Here is a 24136-nt window from a genome sequence, read left to right on the forward strand (position 1 = left end):
GCATTGTTTTTTGTTGCATTGAGATTTAATTTCTTTTGATAGTATTTTTGAATACTATGCGTCTCTATACATAATTTAAATCACTTTTCCTGTTAAGTTTGTGTACTTACATACATTAAAATACGATTTTTCAAGTGTACGAATATTTATTTCCCCCCACTGTAATACAAATTATAGCAGACAAATATATTTCATTGTTAGCAGAATAGCAACACTAAATAAGAATCTATATTATTTCTATCTACAAATTCAATAAAGGGGAAAAGGGACATTTATTGAAAAAAGTTTATGATGTCAGCATGAAAAGTTCAGTCATCATTAAAGTCATAACATAAAAAAAGAAAGTCAGTGCATTACAGAATAAACTCAAAGTCAATATATTTTGTTAACAGTAAACTTTTAACTTGCATGAATTACATATTTGCTGAATTTTTCAAATAATTTATGCAGATCATTTGGGTACAGCTAATTACTTGTAAAGTTGTAATATGAATTTATATATACTCACCTGAGAATCTTCAGCTTTTAGATTCTTAATATACTTATTTACATAGCTTAGAATTATAGGAGTGATATAGGACTCAATTCGCAACATTGTATTAGATTATATTCTAGGCTTAACATTTTCTGAAACAAGAAAAGGAATAAAATAAATTAATAGCTTATTCTTGTGGTGTACTTTACTGTATACTAAAGACTGCAGTGTGTACAAAAATTTGCCCAAATCAAAAATAAAGTCAGAGCCTGAGTGTTCAATTATTGCAGGTCCAGTCCAGCCAGCTACTCTCAGCAACCACTCAACTTGAACAGGCAAGCCACAGCACATTCGATTGAACAAGGTTGCAATCCAGAATCCACATAATTTACAGTGGCTCCCAAGTTCAGCCTAAAGTTTCCCTTATCTGAAGCCTGTACTTCCCCTGACCACCAGAGAGCCCAGTATTTCAAGAATTTGGACTTCAACAAACAAAACCACTCCTCAAAGACTGTCAGCCACTTCACTCTCATGGATGTTGCTTTTGCCACACACCCTGCACTGAGGCTGCACATCACTACTCTATCAAACCCTTTGGTTTGCATTAGTTTCTGAATTTGAACTACGATTGAATGGTAGGACCCACCAGAGCCAGACAAGGAAGAAAGATCCTCACTTTGAACCTCACTGCTTTGATGCAGTGCTACTCATGAATCAGTGAGGATCAGAACTAGCTTAATCTGCAGAGCAACATCAGAGGTGGCAAGCTGCATAGCCTTGTATAGCATGAAACGGGGTTAGAAGGGACAATTTTGGGCATTTTTTGTCAAAAACATCTTACCATGAAAAATTTCATAAACAAGTTTGAGCTCATTTTAAAGGTCTTTGTGAAGCCTAATGTATGGCATCTCCGAAAAATTTCATACGCTACCTATTTGTAAGGTTCAAGATGCAGAAGAAAAGCGCCCCAAATTACTTCTGGAAACAAGGCAATTTGGGAGACTTGAAATAAAACTTAATTTTTATTTTTTAATACTTTTGAAGCATGCTGAGTGTACTTGTCCATTTATAAAAAGTGTTAGATTGTCACTGCATACTCATGATGCTGCATATCCAATCACTCCAGTCTCCAGGTTCACATGAAGGACCTCAAGCCACAAGGAGGGATGGGCATGGGAGATTGTGCAGCATCACAGTGAAGAGTGTTTTGTAAGGTTCCAGACGCAGAAGAAAAGTGTCCCAAATTACCCCTGGAAACAAGGCAATTTGGGAGACTTGAAATAAAACTTAATTTTAAAACTTTTGAAGCATGCTGAGTGAACTTGTCCATTTATAAAAAGTGTTATATTGTCAGCATATCCAATCACTCCAGTCTCCAGGTTCACATCACATGAAGGGCCTCAAGCCTCATGGAAGGGTGGGCATGGCCTAATGGGATTGGGAGAATGGAGATTGTGCAGCATCACACTCACAGTGAAGAGAGTAGATGACAGAACTGTGAGAACAGCATCTTGTTATACCAGAATACCAGATACTCCAAGTCTCCAACTCTCACCTGCTTTGAGACTGAGTTTGAAACTGATAACTGATTTACTAACCTCAGGCCCAAGTTTTCAATGGTCTTGGGTCTCTCTGCCTGTACTTTGACAGTTCTATTTTGTAAGTATCTAAATCTAATTGTAATTCACCCACTCCAATAGATCGCATTATTGACTTCATGCCATTGCTATTTGTGAGCATTTGACACTTGCTAGCAGCTAGCCTATACCTGTCCTGACAGACTGACAGATGTGGTGACTGGTGATGGTGGCGGCGGGTTGTAGCCTAACCTTGTAGGTGAAAAAGAAGTCACAACCGACCTGACAGCTCACAGATGTTTGTTATTGTTTACGTAGGCAAACTTCGTATTCAATTTTACTTCAAAAGCATCAGAGGATGAATAGATTAGCAACGTCGCTTGAGATAATCTAAGACAAAGTTCTTAAATTCTATGCATATAATTCTTCATAACTTACATGATTTTTGTTTATTTTTTTAAATAATCCAAATAATGGTTCAATATAACTGTGATAGTTTTCTCATAAAAATGTCTTACGATGCCACTTCTAACTTTGATAACTTCCTGTAACGCCTTCTGTTCGATTATCTATACAATACCGTTGATAAATTGTTCAAAATTATTATTGAGCCGAGAATAAAGTGTCCTGGGTCTAGCAAAGGAGGTGGAGGGCGGGAGAAACAACAACGGTAGACACCATGTCGCCGATTTCACGACTCAGTGTGGCTGCACCACGCCCAAGAGAATGAGTGTTTAGAGTCAGGCATGTCGGCACGGCCGATTCCTTCACTCCAGTCTAACTAAAACGCGTTAACTAATGATTCCGTAATGAAATTGATACATTCTCAAAAATAGTAAAGCTTGTAGCTTCATCTCTCTCCAGTCACAAATTTCAAGTGAGATCCCATTCAGCTTCATTTATGCGGTTACAAGTAATGATTTTCCGAACACGATAGAGGTCATTCCTTGGTAAATCGTGAGCAGGTGGTTCACGGAAAGTGCAGATATTATTGATCTAAAATAGAACTCGTACCGGTAGCATACTTGCGAATAGTGTAGCAATATGTTCGTAAAGTTTCAGAAAAATATTATAATGCAGTGTCAAAACTCGTGCACCATAAAATGGGTGTTCACATGTGGATCGTTTTGCGACATGATTGTGATGCATTCATTTAGTGTGAAATCATCATAACAAAATATTGTTTATTGTAATATCTACATGTATTCACAAGGCCAATTCTCGATGATTGACCGTAAAATGTATTGTGATAGTGGTATATAGGCCGAATGGATGTTTGGTCTCGTACAATCAATTCAGAACTTAAACGTGGCAATATGTCATTATAATGCTTGATTGTGTATATTGAAGCAACTTTACCGAACAGCTAATATGTTAATGCGATGTTCAAGATGCTTAGATTCAACATGATATTTAATTGCTCTCCCTTGCTCATTGACGTTGTTGAATCTCCAATTACCGAGCGCTAGCAGCGATATTAGCGGCCCAGTGCACGTCGCTACTTTGCTTTGCTTTGATGTCTAATTGGGTCGAGCCTTAATTCTCTTAATTGAGCCAATCACTAAGAACGTTTAGTTATGCGCCTTTATTTGAATAGAAGTATGCATTAATGTTATTATTACTCAATGCTTTGAGTGGAGCAATTTGTACAGTTGCTTCACTCACGGTTGCGAACACTAAAAATATGACATTGTTGTGGTTTATAAACCTTGTACTGTTCTTAACAAGCAGTATAGTCTCTTTTAGAATCATCCTTGTAATTTTTACCGTGAAATAGACTTTAAGCAAGTTACCTTCGACCTGCTTTCCGCCCGCCGCTTCCTAAAAAATATGAAGGAGTTGACATAAAAAATTCGTTTATTGGCCTAAAATAAAAGTAAGTACGAAGATAAAATGTTACAAAGCTCCTCAATGCTGCAACTATGATTCATGCATTAATTGATTCATGCATTGCCTCTGACTTCACACAAGTGTGCAAAATTTCAGATCAATTAGACAGGCAAAAGTGTGTCAAATATCATTTATAAGATTTGGAGCTGACAAAATTATTTTTTCAATTTTTTTAATATGAAAAAAAAAATTTTAATTTTTAAAATAATTTATTTTGATATTTGATTCATGCATTGTCTCCAACTTTACACAAGTGTGCAAAATTTCAGATCGATAGGATAAGTAGAAGTGTATTAAATTTCGATTACAAGATTTGTAGGAGACAGACAGACAGACAGACAAACAAACAGACAAGAAGTGAAGTTAAAGAGAAGTGAAGTTAAAGAGAAGTGTTGTAATAAAAATAGCGCGTTATTTTGGTCTGCTGAATTTGCTTAGGCTTCAAGTATAACAAACAGATGATCTGGACTGAATGACCAATTTTCTATTGTGCAGCGGTAGTGAAATGAAGCAACTTTATGAGTAGATAGGATACGTTGGTACACTCTTACTACAATTACGCAGCAGAAATAGCTTTACATATTAGAATAGGAGAAGAGTTTTTCGTAATTGGTGTAATATAATTAATATTACACCAATTTATGATCTAAAAAATCTAAATATTTATGATCTAAAAATACGAATTAACAATTGATCTACCGGCTATAAACAGTCATATTATTCTTCAGTTGAATTGTGCGAGTGCTCGAAGTTAGGGCACAAAGTGCCCTTTTATTGAGAGTTGTTCCGTAGCGCTTACGTCCCACGTCATGGGAGGAGAGAAGGACCTAGAGACGAACAGCCTGCCTCAGCAGGAGGACAGCATCCGCGTCATCTGCCGCTTCAGGCCTCTCAACAAGTCAGAGGAGGCCGCTGGCAGCAAGTACATCGCAACCTTCCCCTCCAAGAAGGGACAGGACGACCCTACCGTCAGTCTTGGCGTGAGTTGATCCAACTTGTTGATGATCGAGTGCTCGTGTCAGGTCCTATAATAAATTGTGTCAGTTCAGGTAAAGAAAACTACTTATGACTATGACTACGACTACTTGCATAAGTAGTCTTCTTTGTGACTTAAAGAAGACTACTTATGCATGAGATGTGCCTAGTAATTGTGATGTTTGTATCGTACAGCGCGGCAGAGCTTTGGTTAGTTCGTGATGTTAAAATTTCTTTGTCTATGGTAATTTCTTTGGTCTGTAATGCCTAAATTTTGGTGCTTGATGGGTGCAGGAGGTGTACATAACTATTTTCAATTCTTCATCTGTTCTGTAAAAAAAGCATTAAACTGAAATCTTCGAGTCCAAATGATCAATATTTTGAATGTTTTTTTTACCGTAAAAGTCGACACCTCAAATCAGAAGTTTAGAATGACATCGCTCGCAACTCAGCGTAGTGCACCTCTTAGGCCAGGTAGTATGGGCGGTGTTCGTCTTGTTGGTGTTTTGGTAAGCAGCTCGAGGGCCTGCAAGACAGCCGCTGGTCTGGCGCCCCTAGTATTGATTCTAACCGCTGCTGCTGCTGCCACCACGCAGGTGCTGCTCTTCTTCTTGCTCTTGGACCGACCTTGCTCGGGTTTTGGCAGTATCTCCTAGCGCATTTAAGCAGCGGGACTCATTGTTTTGTTTCTTCGGTCAAACTGCGAGTCACATGATCTTGGTTTTCTACGGTAAACAGAGTCGCGCTTTCCTGTTTTCTGCGGTAAACATGAACACTGACTGTATTGTGGGTTTAACATTAATGTCAATATTCTCTTACGTTAGCAGGAAGTCAACCTTAATTTTCGTATAAATAAGCAGGGCACCTTCCTGTTTTCTGAGTTCTTCCTCGTTCATGTAAAGAGAAATATATATGATCCCATTACATTATTTCATTTGATACTAACACTCATTTTGCCCCTCGTCTATATGGCGCTTGTCACCTGGTTTCCATGTTCCCTTATATCACTTCGATTTGTGTTTAGCTCTAAATGATTCTATAATTCATATACGTATTCCGTTCATCCTTACTGAATACCTTTAATTGTAAACGCACCAGCGGGTAAAATCTACGTCACAGATTAACACGGTTGAGTGCGGTACGACACACAGGTATGAAATACGACCTGCATACGACATAGTTGCACTTAACGTGTTAAAATTGCGATATTTTGGCATGATTAAACTTGTCAAACGCTATAGACATCGTGAAGCCTAGAATCGCCATCTAGGGACACTTGAAACATGTCGGACACTGCATAACGTGAAGCTTAGAATCACCATATCGGTACACGTGAAACACGTCGGACACTGCATAACGTGAAGCTTAGAATCACCATATCGGGACACAACGAAATATTACGATATAAACGGATATGCTGTCATTAAGACGTGATTATATAATATACAGTAACTATTGACGATGACTTGATATCTCGACGTTTGTTAAGGACCTGATCATCATGCGATTAAATGACCCATAACGTGGACTTGACATCTCGCTAATTAATGTCGTAATCTGTTAACGATGCTGGGATTCTGGGCGAAGACCTAATGCCGTTTAGGGAGACCGTAATAGTCTTATTATGCAGCGGCCTATGCAGTGGCCTTCCATGAAGATTCGATATCTCGTTTATGAAGGCCGTTATCATTATGCGACACGATGACTCTTGAAGAAGACTTGATATAGCGTTGATGAGGGGCGTGATCGTTCACATCGCTAGCATCGCAAACCTCGCGCATCCGTTGCAGGCGTCACGGCTATCGAGCGCCGCTCCCATGACTCAGCCTTTGGACTTCCATCACGCCTGTTCCGTCTTATGGAATGTCACGCTGAATCTCAGACAGAGCTGCATGTTTATGGAATGAATTTTATTGTGGTAAACTGATTTGGGGACTTTTACCTAATTCTATTGTCACTATTAGTCCATCCTTTTTTTGGATGAAAAGTTTGAAATATACGTAAAAATACTGCATGTTCTTAAATTATGTGAAGAAGCTTTCGTATGGATTTCCAGAAAAATGTGTTCATATTCCTCCTCGAGAAGTTAGTTTTGACGTTTTCATGGCTTGAGATTCCGTGACAATAACGTTCCTTCGAGGCATTGTCATTACACTTCGTATCTTATAAGCTCACATAATTATGCTATGAGCCGCGACTGCAGTCGATAAAATGCAATGCGTAATTAAGTTCAGCGATAAATCTGCACATGGTAGCTGAAGAGAGTAGCTCAATCACTGTATTGGTTAGTGGGCGACTAATAGTTCAATCTCTTATTTCCAATTGGATGATTTGCCTCTATCAGAAGTTAGTTTGGATGTACATACATACCCTAAAAACAATTTGGGGCAGGCCTGAATCTGCCACAAGCCCCTCCAGGCCTCAGTGAACGCGTAATTCAGAAGCTCTCATCCCTGCGAAACTGGCATGAAACGCTGTCCTTAGGCTACTTGCAAGTTGCAAATTCATTATTACTCAGCCATTCGTCATACTTCTAGGATTATTTGACGTCCTCGAAAGCCAAAAACGGTATTTTAACCCGTCTCTAATTTCGAAAGCGTTTTCAAGTTAACACAGAATAACTCTGAAGCGAGTGTTGCGACTCCTGCGCAGAAGACTTGGCGCTGCCCTATTTTTGTCAGGGTAACAGATTAGCCCAAAGCCAAAATTTTATTTGAACATGACGTTCACACATAAGATTTTTAAACGTCCATACCTAGTTGTTTTTCCTGGTACTTCCGTAATGCGACATAGTTGAATAATTATTGTAACAGCTGACCTACTATCATAACTCGTTGAAGTACGCCTAGCGGCCGATTACTCGTCAGTGATTGGTGGGTTCAGCTTGAAAAGCCGTCAGTAATTAGCAAACATAATTGCATTTTATGAATATTTTTATTATTGCGGTCTCAGGCTACAGATATTTTGTTGGTACAGACTCAATGATGAGCGCTATGCAAGAAAGTCTGAAACGTTGTCGTAATGCAAGAAACGTTTTCAGGAAGGCTCAGCCGTCGTACTGGATCGAATTGCTCTATTAGAAAAAATCTTTTTAAAGCCCGATTTAGAACGATTTGACATATAGCTTACAATTTGTATTCAATCGCCATAAATATTCTATAGTATAGACCTAAATATTGTATTTGTTCATTTGAAAATGTGTGCAGATTCTTGGGATGTGACGACGAACTTATGAGCTGACTTCTGGAATAGAACACTTAACAGTACGCATTGATTGCAAGTAACTCACTCTCAATCATATTTCATTTACAGTGCATTGTCAATGGACGTGCAGCGAAGTCTTTTTATTTGATGCTGTTCAGGTAAGCAAATAAAAGTTATTTTAGCAATCAAGCATTCTCGACGCATTACGTTCAGTCCCATTCACATAGATGCTTCATCACTGTTTATTGTGCACTCAAGTCATGTTTCCGTGCTTGCAGTCAAAAAGTTGAAGCTCCCGTTACCACCCTCCTTACAAGTCGCATATTTATTTTTATATTCTATTCTCACTTCACTCTGATGACATATTTAGTTAGTATCAGTATCTCATTAGTATATATTTCATTATTTCCAATACCTTGAGACGTACTCGCTTTTTGAAGCTTAATGCCGTGTAATTCAGGATGTACCCGTTCAGACTTACGAAACCTAAATATCACAAAGAGGATGGTAACTTTGAATTTTTTTCTTGGTAACTAGGTTGGTAACTTTGAATTCTTTAGAAAAGCTGGCGCCGACAACTTATTTTGAAGGTTCTTTGTGGATAACATCTTCATGCATATTAAATGATACACACATAAAAATATGCTGGTTTTATAAAAGAATAGGAAGATTGGCCCTAAAATGACGAGAAGAATATGATTTAAGCCTTGATCGCACATGACTCAATTTTTGCACAACATGCAGATTTTATTTAAACTGTAAATGAAAGAATTAATTTGCACAATTTATTATTTCTTGATGAATGTTGTGCCATGTCTCGCTCATCGATATTTGCATCATCCTTATTTTGGTTGCATCATCCTTATATGTCAAGTGAACATTTAATCCACTTTCATTTTGTAGCAAGTTCATATGAAAATTCTACACAACGCAAAAGTTAGCAAAAATCTGTATTTACTTTGGAGGAATAAAGCCCCTTGAAAATATTTCCTTCCAAATCATGTATTTTTATTTTATTTTGTGATCTGTTGCATCATTGTCACTGTCAGTGAGACATAACGCTTTCTATTAAATTTATAGTCGTACACATTAGCGTACCTTATGAATGATATGCATCGATCTTGAACATTGTATTATGTATACTCGTCTTTCTAAAGCGTTAAAACCACTTGTTTATTTAATCGCACATTAACCATTAATTTAAAAGCAAAAATGCGTTCATCGACAATAAAATGCTTAAAAAATGAAGTAATCGAGTTTATTTTTTTCGCCGTTTGAAGGCGAGAACGTGACAAAGGAGAATGGCGGTGCACGGAAAAAATTTTACCGGAGCTAGGAGAGAAGCAAAACTTATGCGTACACGCTCAGGTATACGCGTGTAGAGTAGCAGGCGTACACGCTCAGGTATACGCGTGTAGAGTTTGATGAATGTTGTGCCATGTCTCGCTCATCGATATTTGCATCATCCTTATTTTGGTTGCATCATCCTTATATGTCAAGTGAACATTTAATCCACGTTCATTTTTGATCAAGTTCATATGAAAATTCTACACGACGCAAAAGTTTAGCATAAATCTGTATTTACTTTGGAGGAAAAAGCCCTTTGAAAATATTTCTTTCCAATTCAAGTAATTTTTTAATTTTGTTATCTGTTGTATCACTGTCACAGTCAGTATAAAGACATAACGCTTTTTCTTAAATTTATAGTCGTGCAACGTCAGCGTACGTTGTGAATGATATGCATCTATCTAAAACATTGTATTATGTATACTCCTCTTTTCAAAGTGTTAAAACTACTTGTTCGCTTTAATCGCACATTAACCATGAATTTAAAAGCAAAGACAATACCACAAAAATTCACCTATAAGAGAAAACGTTTCAATCCAGCTCCATTGTAAGTGGAGCTGGACTTCTAAACGTTTTCTCTTATGGAGAAATGGTGAATTTTTGTGGTATTAATTGTCTTTGTTTTTATATTCCTGGTTTCTAAAGTGTGTCTTAGCATTTTTTCCATTGCTCCAATTTTAATTCTATTTAATGCTATTGCAATTTAATCCTTGGTTTGAAATGCCGTATGATGACATAGATGTATCCAAAATTTATGAAAAATTAATGGAGAATGAAGGTAAAACTTATGGAAGAAGCTTCATAAAATGTATGTATGTATGAAAATGCACTGGAATGGTCAAGAATGTGCGTAAAATTTAGGAATCGTCCTAATTTCTGACCATTTAATTAATGTTGATCATATCTGCTGCAGGTATGCACAGGTACTGTACGAGCCTTCGGGTAGTTCAGAACTCGGACATTATTAAATATCATCTGAATATCACCCATGTTTTAATAACAATTCCTACTAAAATCCCTAGCAGAATCGACGGAAATGCGTTCATCGACAATAGAATGGAGTAAACGAGTAAATGGAGAAAATATAACTCAGTATTCACTGCAGTGACAGAGAGCGCATTTTCTCGTCGACGAAAAGTGAAGTCACGGACGGATTAGACGGACGGACAGACGGACATGGCGAGCACAATAGTGCATTTTTTCCATAAATGAGAAAATGCGCTAAAAATGGAGTAATCGAGCTTATTTCTTAATTCTTAGCCGTTCAAAGGCGAAAGCGGGACAAAGGAGAATGACGGCGCACGGACAAAATTTTGACGGAGAACAGAAGCAAAACTTATGCCATTTACTCAGTTTCTTTTGAGGAAACACTGGAAGAAACTTTAGAAGTCGCTTGCATTCGAGTTTCAAAGGCCGCTTAGTTAAAATTAATAATATTTACTCTCTCGACTAGATATAAACTTTGATACCGGCCGGTTCGGCTTCGCCTGAATGTCCAGATGTACCGTATTGCACAATGTACATATATCGACTTTCATTGTTAATGCATGAAGCTCATTCGTGCAATAAGACATATAAATCACTTTTAAATTGTTGCTGCGCTATGACCACGTGGGCATATATTTCACGTCAAATTGTTTTCAATGAAAACATTTGAGCAATTTAATGGATGCTATATGGTATTTTGCTCTCGCCAGAGATGCGATCGCTGAAGGAACAATTGACGACACTCACTGCCGTGTATTATTAAACAGGCGTACACGCTCAGGTATGCGCTTATAGAGGAGCAGGCGTACACGCTCAGTATACGCTTATAGAGGAGCAGGCGTACACGCTCAGGTATACGCTTATAGAGGAGCAGGCGTACACGCGCAGGTATACGCTTATAGAGGAGCAGGCGTACACGCTCAGGTATACGCTTGTAGAGGGGCTGGTCAGTACAAAGTATTGATTTGCCATCACAGGTTGCCACACCGAGATCGATTTTTTATGGCACACAATTTTTATGATTCATGTTACATAACGGACGTTTCTTTGCGTGTTTATGCGGAAGTTTGTTGTATATGATGTGACACAATAATGAGATCTTGATTTGGTAAACATAATTATAATTGAAATTATTTTGTAGTATTTTTTATTTTGCTTTCGTGTCATTTCCTTCAAAATGTCGTCGTATTTGCAATTTTTGCATCACTCCCTCCAGCACAAAACTTCCACTATAGAGCAAGAAACGCTGATATTAAGAATCGTTAGGAGGTAACATGGCTTGAGGAGCGCTATTTGAAGAGCCTCGAACGGCCCGTATTTCTGTGCCGGCCTCCAGACGCCCACCGGCAGATATCTTCAGACGCGGCTGTGGAGACTCACAACACGACACGAGAATGCCTGCGAGACGCAACATGAATGTTGTATGAATATACGTTATATATAAACGGATATTTTGTGATGCGTTGTGCATTAATAATAAGGTCTTCTGGACTCCTGCAATCAGTGGGAGAATCTTTTTAAGTTCCAAATTCAGTGAATGTCTGGCATCGCTTGGCATACCTAGAAATTATCTATGGAATATTAAGACGAAGTTGAAATTACAATAGCAATTAAGAAAATTTATTATGCTTCGTAATTGTTGTCATCGTTTTAGAGGCAAGTGCATTAACATTCGGCAAGTTCCTAGCACTGGATGAGTAAATTTTCTGACTGTAATTTTAATTTCAGACCCATACCCAGCATCACCGACTCAGGTCTTCAGACTCGCAATAACCGAGTGTTAATTCAAGCCTCGCGTTTAAAAGAAATAAAATAACGTCATCCGAAGAAATGATATATTGTTTGTCGTCCGAGACCCCCAGCTGCTGCTGGGATAATCCGCGACGAACACCTCCTACAAGATGGATGAATATCATCGATTGAATTTTTTTTGTCTCTAAACTCACACTTGTATCCTGTGGAATCGTTAAAAAGCTACCGGAACATGACAGACTTTAAAAAATTTAGAGCATAGCCTCACTATGGTCACAAAACTGGTACAAACTAAACAATAAACAGAGATTAGGGAATGTAAAATTAATGTAAAATTAAAAGAATGTGAAAACAAGTCTTTAGATGAGTATACGTTATTTCGACAAGCTTTTATATTTGATCTTTCGCAGCTACAATTTCTTTTATCTTATTCAGACATCTGGTGACTGAAGAAGTTAACATGTTTGAACATCTCAGAGATCGTTTATCATTTTTAATCGGCAGATGTTTTCGTGCTAAGTCAAGGTGTGTTTCTAGTGTCATCCGATATCCCTAATATTTTCATATAAAATTATTTTTTCTATCTATTGATTCGTCTGCCCTCAAGTCCATCCCGGACTTACGTCCACGTAAGTCTGCGCATGTATGAGCCCTCACAGCGCATGCGCGCGCCTGTCGTCACGGTGCGCAGCGGCCGTCACGGCTAACGGCGCCTGCGCAGTGAAAGTCGGCGCTGCGGCGAAGAAGATGATGGTGATGATGATGAGGATTGTGATGGTGGTGAGGAAATTTAGTGATGGTTGTATTGTTGTTGGGATGATTAACTTGTGAAATCGCTGGGGCATCATTTCACGTTGAGACTATAACTCCAAGATACTTCAAAGAAATGCTGTTCTCTTGAAGCTTATTAATTCAGCCGACTAAATGATTGACTTTTTAAATTCATTTGCTCATTTGTCGGTGTTATTAGATTATTGTTCTGCCACTGCCACTTATTCGAGTTTGATCTAAATTCTTCAATTACTTGGTTCGACGCCAAAGGCAATGGAAGTAGTTTAATTCCGTCTTTCATTTATACGTGTGACCATTGCGAGCTTCTTTACGAAGGCTAAATTAAAATGAGGTTCACAACAAATTAAAGGTTCACATTTCCATTGCATTACAATTCCTCGTTCATTTGATGATGCAACGTATGGGAGAACTTATAAAATTAACTCTTGATAAGTTTATCTGCTTTGGTCTAAAATTTTTAAAAAGAAATTTTCGTTTCGATATTCGCATGAATTTTCTAGCACAGCGTTCGTGCCGTCCTCGAGAAGATGGATGTGCGGCGCGTAAAATTGTGAGCCTCCTGAGCAGCGCCGCTGTATACAGCAGCCTATAGGCTGCTCACAAGAGGAACTTTGTGTACTTATATTATCAGTCTGCTTATATCGCAAGTTCACAAGGAATTTAAAAGCAAAGAAAAGCGATATGGTGAATTTGCTTGGTGTTTTCTTCGCTTTTAAATTCCTTAGTAACTTTGTGGCTTTGTGGAGGCTATTCGCTATTATTCTCAATATTGTATAAGTATCAGCATCCGCTGGGTTCTTAACAAATTCTATCACATTCATGATCTAATTTCCGCAGTTAGTTGGCCCACCTTTATTTTCTTTTCCCACATGCAACTGTAAAATTTCTTTCTAATATTTATAAAAAAAAAACAAAGTCTCTCACGTTCGCGATATAGCTTTTCTTTGCCAGGGGTAAAGTTCTGTTTCGGTAATAAAGGCTCATTCTATCACAGCTAAGCTTGATTAGAATATTAAGTTTGAATATTTTGGAAGACCATTCAATTTCCAGAAAAGTTCATTAGTTCTTTTAGTTGTGGAGTTGTAAAGCTTATTTCTCGTGTAGTCGTGGTTAACATTTGCTTTTGTTCTTTTCTAAGGCCTGTCAATTTTGCTCTTCGAAACAGAACTACTTCCGAACTACTAAAACTAAAAACATGGATAGAAAAGTTCGAGTAGAAACAAATGGTATCACTAATTAAATCAAACAGTTTATCCAAAGTCAATGCAAGGAATCGTTGCCTAAAGAACTGATTATCCTGCTACGCCTGCATGCGTTAATAACAGGAAAGTGTAGCGCACAAATGCGGTTGCGCGTGATTTTTTGCTATTTGCTTTGCAGGACGAGCGAAAGCTTCTTGCTTGCCGTCTGTCGTGCACTGCAGCGCATCGAGAGCTGCACGCAAGGCAGACTTGCCATGCTTATGTTGCCATACCGGTGTCGTTATTATAGCATTTACTTTTCTTGTTTTAAAAGAATTTTTTCCGGATACTGAGGAGGCTTGGGAGATAAAGAACGAGATAAATGTCTTCGATTAGAAACCATAAATTAAAATCATTTACGTGTTAGAAACTGCATGATAAGATATATCATTTACGTGTTAGAAACTGCATGATAAGATGTTCATTTGAATTTTGGCAGATCGGTAGAACAACCTACTTGGGTTCAATACCCAATATATTAAACTCCATCCTTTTGATCATGAAATCGATAATTTTTCCTCCGGCTCGTTCAGAAGCTTGTTGAATTCACGGCCATCGCACAGTTTACGTTACAGTCGGTCTCTTGCGCAGTTACGTTACAGTCTGTCTCTTGCGCAGTTACGTTACAGTCTGTCTCTTGCGCAGTTACGTTACAGTCTGTCTCTTGCGCAGTTACGTTACAGTCGGTCTCTTACGCAGTTACGTTACAGTCGGTCTCTTTCGCAGTTACGTTACAGTCGGTCTCTTACGCAGTTACATTGCAGTCGGTCTCTTAAGCAATTATGGTACATTTAATTTCAGGAGCAACTGCAGCATTTTCGGTCTCAGGTGCAACTACACAACTGTTAGTTCAGGCGAAATTATGGAGCGAGCAGTCGGTCTCTGGCACCATTACGGCACAATCAGCCTCCTGCAGGCGCTTATACGGTGCAGTCGGTTTCAGGTGCAATTGAAATTACGAGTCAGTTGATTTAATACGCAATATTGATTGTTCTGGATCTCTGCAGTTCACAGAATATTTGGTCTAATGAGCATCTTTCGACTGGTCATGAACTCTGCAGTTTACGGTACAGTCAGTCTCAAGTGCAAATTTCATCTCTGGCTCATAAAAGTACTCCAGATCATAGATCGATTCTGATGTCTATGAGCTGCATTCATTAACCGGCAAAGGCCTTTCTGTTGCAAATTTTTCCACACACGACGAACGATTTCAACCATACTCGATGGTAAATTATTAGCGTGTCATGGATTTGAAAGTTTTAATTTCTGTTATTCGGCTCAAATGTCAATCATAATTGCATTTCAAATAGGATGAAATGATTAAACAAGCCGGTGAGATCATCTTAACATGCTTCGGCTTGTATATTCCAAACCGAAGATCAGGAATGGAATTCATGTCAGTCTGATCAGCATGGACAGGCTAGTGACATCGCTGGACGTTTTGCCTAATGCTTAATGAACGCTGCGTGGAACTTGATGGTACAAAAGGTAATCCATGGCTGAACTCACATTCGGTATTGCCCAGTGAAATAAACAAATTCGCTCGTATGTTTCATGTAACTCCCGACATGCAGTCCGTGATTTACATCAAAACCTGCTGGGCTGCAGAGGGGTTAATGTTTGGAGGATAATTATTTAATGTTCATTTTCAATTGATAATTGGTACCAATATTGATTTGAAGTTATGTATAATTTCATGTCACTGCCCAGATAATTATACATTTTTTGGTTATAAAAGAATTGATGTCACATGTTTACTTAAATCGCAAGTTTACTAAAAATTTAAAAGCACAGAATAGTCCTCAAAAATTCATATTTTTGAGCACCAAAAACCCATCTATAATTCAGCTGTTAGCTCCTATCCCGTTGAAATTGTGAATAGATTGTTTTTTTTTTGTGCTCTATTATTTATAAATTTAGGTTTTTAATTGCGTTCTGTGATTTCACTTGTATTAATTTATGACTTTCTATAAAAATTCTAGATTCTACGAACTGACGATGGACCTGGAATCCGAAACGTTTCCTAGAAAGATATGAATTTTTGTGGACTATTTTTTGCTTTTAAATTTTTGGTTATAACTTGTACATTATCCAATGTATTTTTAGAAACATTTACAATTCATTCACTAATTAAATCAATTAAATATTGGTTGTTCGCTTGCTTTTTCTTCATAGAAGTGTGAGGGTCACTGAATGAAGAGACCTTGGCCCGGGACCGCTTAGTTATTCTGTGCTAGCTTATAGCTATGACGAACGAGCGGAGCGTGCAGCGAGCGGCGCAGATCAGAGTCGAGTTTCCATAACTGGAGCTCGGTTTGTTATTGATAATATTGGATTGACAATCAAAAAATGGAACCCTTGTAATTGTTTGAGAATAATCGGATTATTAGTGTGGTCCTTCTTTGATAATAACTAGAACAAGCACTTTTTCAGTTATATATTAGAACATCATAAAATATTATTTTTTACATTTAATTGCTTGAATCTTTTTATTTATAATACAATAATGCAAACGAATGCATACAATGAGTTTGACCGACGCAGGACAATATAGCCTCATATTTAAGAGCAAGTCAAACTAATATTCCAACGAACCATGGAGTTAATTTGGGGTAAAATGAACCATGTTGTATGGCGTATTTTTTAATATTTACAAACGGCTGTTTTCTATGGACGTACATTTCTTTTTTGGGTTAGCAGCCCTTGAAAAATATTTACCTACTTTCATCGTACGTGCGCCGCAGTTTATTCCATTTCGCGTCACTATTTCACTAATTGTACTGCTCTACGTACGCACGCTCCTTGGATATAGTTTACTTTTTAAAGCGTTTACTTCATCAAGGACCATGTGGGGGCACAATCCTCATTCCCAATAGTGACCTTTAAATCACACAACGGATTATGAGCCACTATAGGCATCAATTTATGAGCTATTATAGGCATCAATAGGCATCATTTGGGGCCGAGGTTTCGGTCCTCAGCTCAACGTTGAAATCCAATTATGATCAGTTGACTATAATATGGTGCTTTGAGACGATATATGGACCTGAAACTTCGCTATTTATTAATGAGAGAATATTCAAACGATGCAGCTCATAACGAAGAGGGGAATATGTTAGCCTGTACATGTTGAGAGGAAGGAAGGGTAAAATAACGGCTTCTTTGACGACATGCATGATCGAAATAATCCTGTTGATTAAGAGTGGCAAGAACGCTAAAATAGACGAAAAAAACTCTCAAACGTATTACTGAGAGTTCCACATCTATTCCTGTTTTGAATAGCTGATACCAGGGAAGAAATAAATCGTGTGCTTTAGAGGTCCGCCATAGCCATAGCAGGAACGGCTGACACCAGCAAAGGCATGTATAAAAATTTACAGTGTCCTCGAGGACAGGTGACAAAAGTTCATTTGTGTGTGTTGCGCCTGCGCAATTTAGTTCATGCGATTTAATGAAATTCTTAAAGACTAGGATCACTGTTTTAATTTGATTATGGTCGAGAAAAATTTTTAAATGATGTGGCTTTTCTTGAAGAGGATGACTGGGAAGTAATTCGGATCTCAATGAAGAAAATGTTAATCAAGTGAGAGTGCCGTGCTCTCAAATACGAGGAGTATTACGCTTAGGCTTGGCAAAGCGTTTCACGTTTAAAAATTAAATTTGCCTACTCACCAAAGTGCATATTGTATTCTAACATGTGTAATGGAAGATAACGTATTTATTAGTTAACGTATTTATTACTTAACGTATTTATTACTTAACGTATTTATTACTTAACGTATTTATTAGTTAACTTATTTGAGTGTTAATTGGCAATTTAATCATATGACGACAACAAAGTATGACCGCATTTTTTAGATCATGAGAACTTATTTGTCTATTGTAACTCGCTGGCCCCTGTGCGTAAAACAGGCAGTTATCAATTCACTTGCGTCAGAATAAAACACGTACACTATTTTGCTCCTCTCACGCGTCGAACGTAATTACCCCTCGCCTATTTGTATGAGCCTAGCTTAATCGCTCTTTAACCCAAGTGCAGATTCTTCCCGTATAATGATATCAAGTAAAAATTTACGAATAAGTACGAAAAAATAATTATATAATCCGTATGATAATCTATTCTGAATCCCCGAATGGGGAAAGTTAAACATGACCTCGCGGGCGGAACTGCCGATCTCTCGTTTTAATGGCCAATGAAGAGAAGCATGAATTAGGTAGTGCTGATGAAAGCGTTGCCAGAGCTAGAAAATTACATTTGATTTTAATAATTGATATAAGTGTGTGTTTTTTGCAATACATGTCGAATATGCTCATGACAGTTAATTTGACAGATGATAATCTTTAAAAATTTCCAGAATTTTCAAGCGAGAACAAAATCAAGAATATTTGCCTGAATCTCCACACATATTAATGCCTCGAAAGCTCGTCTACGTTTACGTATTCATTCCGAGCATCGAGTTCAAAGAAGTTGCTCCGATATTCCGGCTTCAACGGAACTCAGGCTTTCTCACTTTTCTTTCTTTTGAAGCAAAAAAGTTGACTAAATTATTCATGCTTAAAGAGTGAAATAGTTTTACGCGATCTTGTGACGCGGCTGCTTCACCGTGATCACCGAAAAGGGTCTTGGCACGAGCCTAAAAAGACTTCTTATATATCAAAATAATTGTAATCCATCTCACGGCTTCATTTTGATGTTGGATATGGATTGACCAGTCACCCCGAGGTAGAAAAAAAAATCCGTGCAAAGCGTGCAGCGAGGGTGCCGTATATTTGCAACTGCTAGCTACCCTCAGGAGAGCCATTACACGGCTGTGCGGCTCGTATCCCGACTCCTGATCTCCTCCCTGGCAGCTACGTGGCATGGTTGAAATAATACAATAATTGATAATACGTAAATTAATACATTGAATTAATAACACGTGGCATGGTCGAATATTAATTCAACCATGCTACGTGGGGTCTGCTTAACAGACCTGCCGCTACCTGTCGAGGGCAATGTACTCTAAATTCTCCACAGCAATGGTAGATATGCGTTTTACGCTTGAAAGTATCAGGGCTGTTTAACCTAGTGGGTGAACAAATAGTAATTAATCATTCAAAAACTTACAGCTGGGGACCAACGTTTTTTCAGCCCATGACAAGTTGAATGCGATGGCTTCGGAATGAACTTCGCGCCAACTTTCTTCGATTACTCAGATGCTGCTCCTGCAGTGATCAAAACGCCAATTTTTTCCTTACGTTATTTGCGTCCAATTTTTTCCTCCCATAGTGATTTATTCTCAATAAATTTACGGTTATCGTACATCGAATTCGTGTTGCTTTGAAAACTTAAAGGGAATCGGGTTTCATCTCCTTTTTAAGCCCAAGCAAGCATTATCAAGATGTCGATGTGAGGTTCAATCTAAGTTTATTTGTGGGATGCTAGCTAGTTCTTACAAAATTAGAATTACCGATAGTCATCGAACTATCTGTTATGTCTGACGTCAAATAGGTTAACTTGCAAGCGATAAGAAGAAAAAAATGGAATCCTGAGCCAATGATATAAATTTTACTAGAGAAGTTATTCGGAATACTGCGATAAGTTTTTGCTGGTCACAAGTTAATAAAGAAAAAAATTGAACTGTAACAACTGATATACTCGTGTTCAAACATTTAAAGACTAAAACTTTTACTTCTTGCTGAGTTTGAATTCAAACGTTGATCCTTGTCACGAAGAATGGACGGAATATTTCGCGCCATTACGTCGCTGAATTGTGCTGAGAATATTGACGAACGATGTCATATTTGTCACTGGGTTTAACGGGGACTGCTAAAGCGGTTATGAATTAATCGTGCAGTGCGAGCGCGCATTGATTCTTCCTCTGCTTCTCCTGATAGTTTTTTAAGTTCTCGTGTCTTCATATGACCCGAAATATTCACAGTGAGTGTTAAATTTCCGATAATCGCGTAATAGTGTTTAATTTCGGTGATAAGAGGATATGGTTGCCATCAATGATAGAGGTCTGCTCCTGAATTTATGTTGTCTGGAACGCTAGTGAGCATCTGGCACGTTCAACGAACGGAAGATGATCGTCTTGTCAGCAATATTGGAGACTTACGCGTGTCACTAAAAACCGTGAGCTCGAATCTTCTGGAGCGAAGTTGTGAGTACATGTGGGCGATACATGCAAGACATATTGGAACTAACAAAGACGCGGTCAGCCCCGCAGATGTTGCAGCGAGACAAAGACGTGGTCAGCCCCGCAGATGTTGCAGCGAGAAGCTGTAGAGCTTTCCCCAAGAGCATCAAACTTTTAAATTGACTTTGGCTGGGGCGTTACGCGCTGCATCCTCCAGTTTTCTCTGAAGCGTTTGATTTACAACTTATTTGTGCTGTGGTAAGAGTTTTTGCCGCCAATCTAAATCTGAATGTGTATGTCTTTCGTACTATGAAATTTTTGCAAGTTGAATTGTGAAATTTGGCAAAACGAGCAGAATTGATGCAGCGATATTTTCAGACTATAATTATTGATAGAAAAATCTTGCTGAAAAATAAAAAAAACCTGAACGAGTGTGCGTTGGATATTGACCAACACACATGGAAAAAGTCGAATGTATGATTTATTTGAACCTACAGGAGACTTGGTGTTCTTCATTATGCTTCAAAGAGCATATTTGTCCATCTTGACGACGCCAGTAAATGTTCTCCTTGGATGAATTTTCCCTTTGGTCGTCTAAAACATATTCCAAACCGGAATAGCATTGCGACGAGTGCAAGAATGTTCGTAATCATGCTGGTTTTAAAATAATATTTAATACTATTAAGTAAAATCTAAAGGCTTTATCTATAAATGTAGCGGTAGCGCTGTAGCGGCAAAACCTCGCATCGCTACTTAAATATGTAGCGGGCGCTACCGCTACAATTGCTTGAATAATGTAGTGCCGCTACCGCTATATGTAGCGCACTACTGCCCCCCTCTGGTAGCGAGCGCTACCGCTACGGCTACATTGCTTTAAATGTAGCGCCGCTACCGCTACCGCTACTGAAAATGTAGCGCGCTACTGCACACCTCTGGAAATTTGGCAAAACGAGCAGAATTGATGCAGCGATATTTTCAGACTATAATTATTGATAGAAAAATCTTGCTGAAAAATAAAAAAAACCTGAACGAGTGTGCGTTGGATATTGACCAACACACATGGAAAAAGTCGAATGTATGATTTATTTGAACCTACAGGAGACTTGGTGTTCTTCATTATGCTTCAAAGAGCATATTTGTCCATCTTGACGACGCCAGTAAATGTTCTCCTTGGATGAATTTTCCCTTTGGTCGTCTAAAACATATTCCAAACCGGAATAGCATTGCGACGAGTGCAAGAATGTTCGTAATATTAAGCAGCAGTGAGCTCAGGAAAAAGCATATAATCATAATTTAAATGTTCACAATTATTTTTTCAAATTGCTCATAACTCGTTTCCTAAGGGGAATTTCGAGTTTTCCCTTTAGTTAATGCATATTTCACGCAGCAGATGCCACAATTCCCACGATCCCTCCAGTGCCATCGAGTCCGAGGTGCAAAAAGCTGATAGATTTTCACTATCGCGCGTATAAATTACTAAACATTTTCTGTGAAAGACGGGAGTTTAAGGCGGCTTCTGCGGTCTTAGTGTGGATATTGAAACTGGAGAAATTAATGATCAAGTGTTTCAAAGTTTGTTTCATTATGACGCGGAAATTGTTTCATTAGTTTGCAGTTAAATCGAAGATTTTTACCGTTAGGTCCACAGAATTCTAATTATCTTTTAAATTCAGTTTGATAAAACTTTGATTCAAGTTAAGATAATGGTCGCTAAGAGAATTTGTCGTCGATATTATGATACAATTACATGTATATGAGCGAGATTCCGCGTGCACGCTTTGCGTTGTGCTTTTTATTTTCGAGTTTATTAACATAAGGCTCATGCTTCGGACTTGAGTTTGGATTTTATTATCTTAATCTAAAAATGCTGCCCCTGCGAGACGTAGCAACGGCTGTATTCTGAATAAAGTTACCTGGAACGTAACGTTACGGTTTTTAGAAACTCAACTGGGTGTGTGAATTTCGCTACAGCGAGGAACCGTCTACTTCGTTAAGTCCTCAGTGGTATGAAAGAATTTTTCTCGGACAAATAAAATGAAATAATGCTGCCTCTTTATGGTCTAAGTTGCATCGTTGGAGGAACTTTTAGTTTCAGCCTGACTCGTGTGAACCAAGTCTTGCTTCAGCTGAGGTTCAGCCCTGGCGATTGAAAGCTTACCGGTCCGGAAGCGACATTAGGACGCCTTCAACTGCGGCTAGACTTGAGAATTAGGCTCATTCTGTGCACTGAGGCCTGCCAGCCGACGTAAACGACCTACGAAACATTGTCATCGCCGTGGGTCTGATAGTTGTGCTGATGTGTCTTTTGTTCACTTGCTTGATGAAGACCAGCGTCAATTAACTTTTTCATTGTTGCAAGATCGAAGCCAAAATTTAGTCTTGCCTTGTGTTTACTAGCAACGATCACATCGTTCTCATCGAAGTGATGATCACGTTCTGTTAACTCAATTATTAATGGTTCAGTTTGAGGAATCGTATTAATGATCGCACATTGATTTGTATTAATACCTTCGTATTTGTGAAGCAATACGATATCAGTCTAAGCATCACTAAGTAGTAGAGAAATCCAACATTCCCCTTCGAGAGTAAAAGTTTTGCATGGAATGTCATCCTTCTTGGTCCTCGTGATCTAAAATGCGAAACCGTTATCACAATAATTGCTCAGAAAACATTTTCCCTCCGCGTGCTCGCCACCAGAACTTAGTCTTAAATTTGCTGAGAAATTTTAAAACTATGCGTAATTCCTGACGCTTTTTTGGCGCTTCAACTAACCAGCCACGCCAAGCAGGGACTTCTTATGGAAACCATGCTTCTCTAGACTGCATATACAGCGCCTGCAACTCAGCTCCATTTGTTCCACATGTTTTTCCTTCGGGTAAATTTGAGGTAGTAGCTCACGAGTTTTTACCCTAGCGAAAGGAATACGGAAGAAAATCAGTCGAATCAGATTCGAGGCGTTAAAATGACAAAAAATACTGAATATCGTGTTGTTGTGTTCTTTTACGGTATGAATTGGAAGTTGAAAATTCCTGTTTGTTATAGTTATACTGTTGTAAAATCGCGTATCTTCGTCGGTCGGTAACTTTGACCAGATGAAAACTATAGGAGTATACAACCTCTTCATCACTGTATATCCGTAACACTGGGAAACCCTCCAAGATGGCTCCATGTACCGCCTTCAGATCATAGTTTCAGGACTTTTGATAGGTTGTGAAAACAGAAATAAAAACGCAGTTCTCGGCATTGAATTTCATTGTTGAAAATCTGCATTTTATTTCTGTAATTCTTAACTCGGAAATTCTAATCCAAATTCATCCTAATTTCCATCCTCCAATTGACTTATTTACCAATCACCAGTCAGTGACCTTCCATGCATTTCCCTGGCACCCGACAGTCATGTTGACGCGCAACATGTCGTTCCATGATTGCTGTGACGACCCTCTAAACTTTTCACAAATTAAGGCAGGCGTCGAGCGGTGGCGCTTGACAAGGATGAAGCGAGCGAATGGGAATTCCCTTCCTGCTTTCAGATTCCGTTAAAAATTTTAGTTGAAATTAAATTTCAGTGAATTATTCTGATATCGTGACGGTCGTTTTTTTAATTAAGTTGTGTCGTAAATAAAGAATAAGCCTTACATGTTGTTCCCCTGACAATATTTAAAGGCATATATTAAGAAGGAGAGGCGAACTTCACTGAAATCAAGTTGAAATGAGAACAATGGAGGTTTATCTAACTATGGAGAAGTGTGCCTGTTTAGAAATCACACAATACTTATG

General features: G+C 38.4%; 2 protein-coding genes across 2 annotated transcripts in view; one reads left to right on the plus strand and one right to left on the minus strand.

The window, feature by feature from the left end:
- The window catches only part of LOC108679080 (vacuolar protein sorting-associated protein 13B), a gene marked incomplete in the record, with an annotated part of 32879 nt that extends 32252 nt beyond the window's left edge, over positions 1–627 (minus strand). The window contains 1 exon segment of the mRNA XM_047884675.1: positions 509–627. Within this exon segment, the coding sequence (XP_047740631.1) occupies positions 509–595 (87 nt within the window).
- A 4124-nt stretch (positions 628–4751) lies between these two features.
- Positions 4752–24136, plus strand: part of LOC108679081 (kinesin heavy chain) — a 41508-nt gene continuing 22123 nt past the window's right edge. The window contains exons 1-2 of the mRNA XM_047884708.1: positions 4752–4922; positions 5435–5513. Coding sequence (XP_047740664.1) covers positions 4752–4922; positions 5435–5513 — 250 coding nt within the window. The remainder of the gene's footprint in view (positions 4923–5434; positions 5514–24136) is intronic.

The sequence above is a fragment of the Hyalella azteca genome, unplaced genomic scaffold (genome assembly GCF_000764305.2).
Source record: "Hyalella azteca isolate HAZT.00-mixed unplaced genomic scaffold, Hazt_2.0.2 contig212, whole genome shotgun sequence".
In the NCBI taxonomy this organism is placed as follows: domain Eukaryota; kingdom Metazoa; phylum Arthropoda; class Malacostraca; order Amphipoda; family Hyalellidae; genus Hyalella; species Hyalella azteca.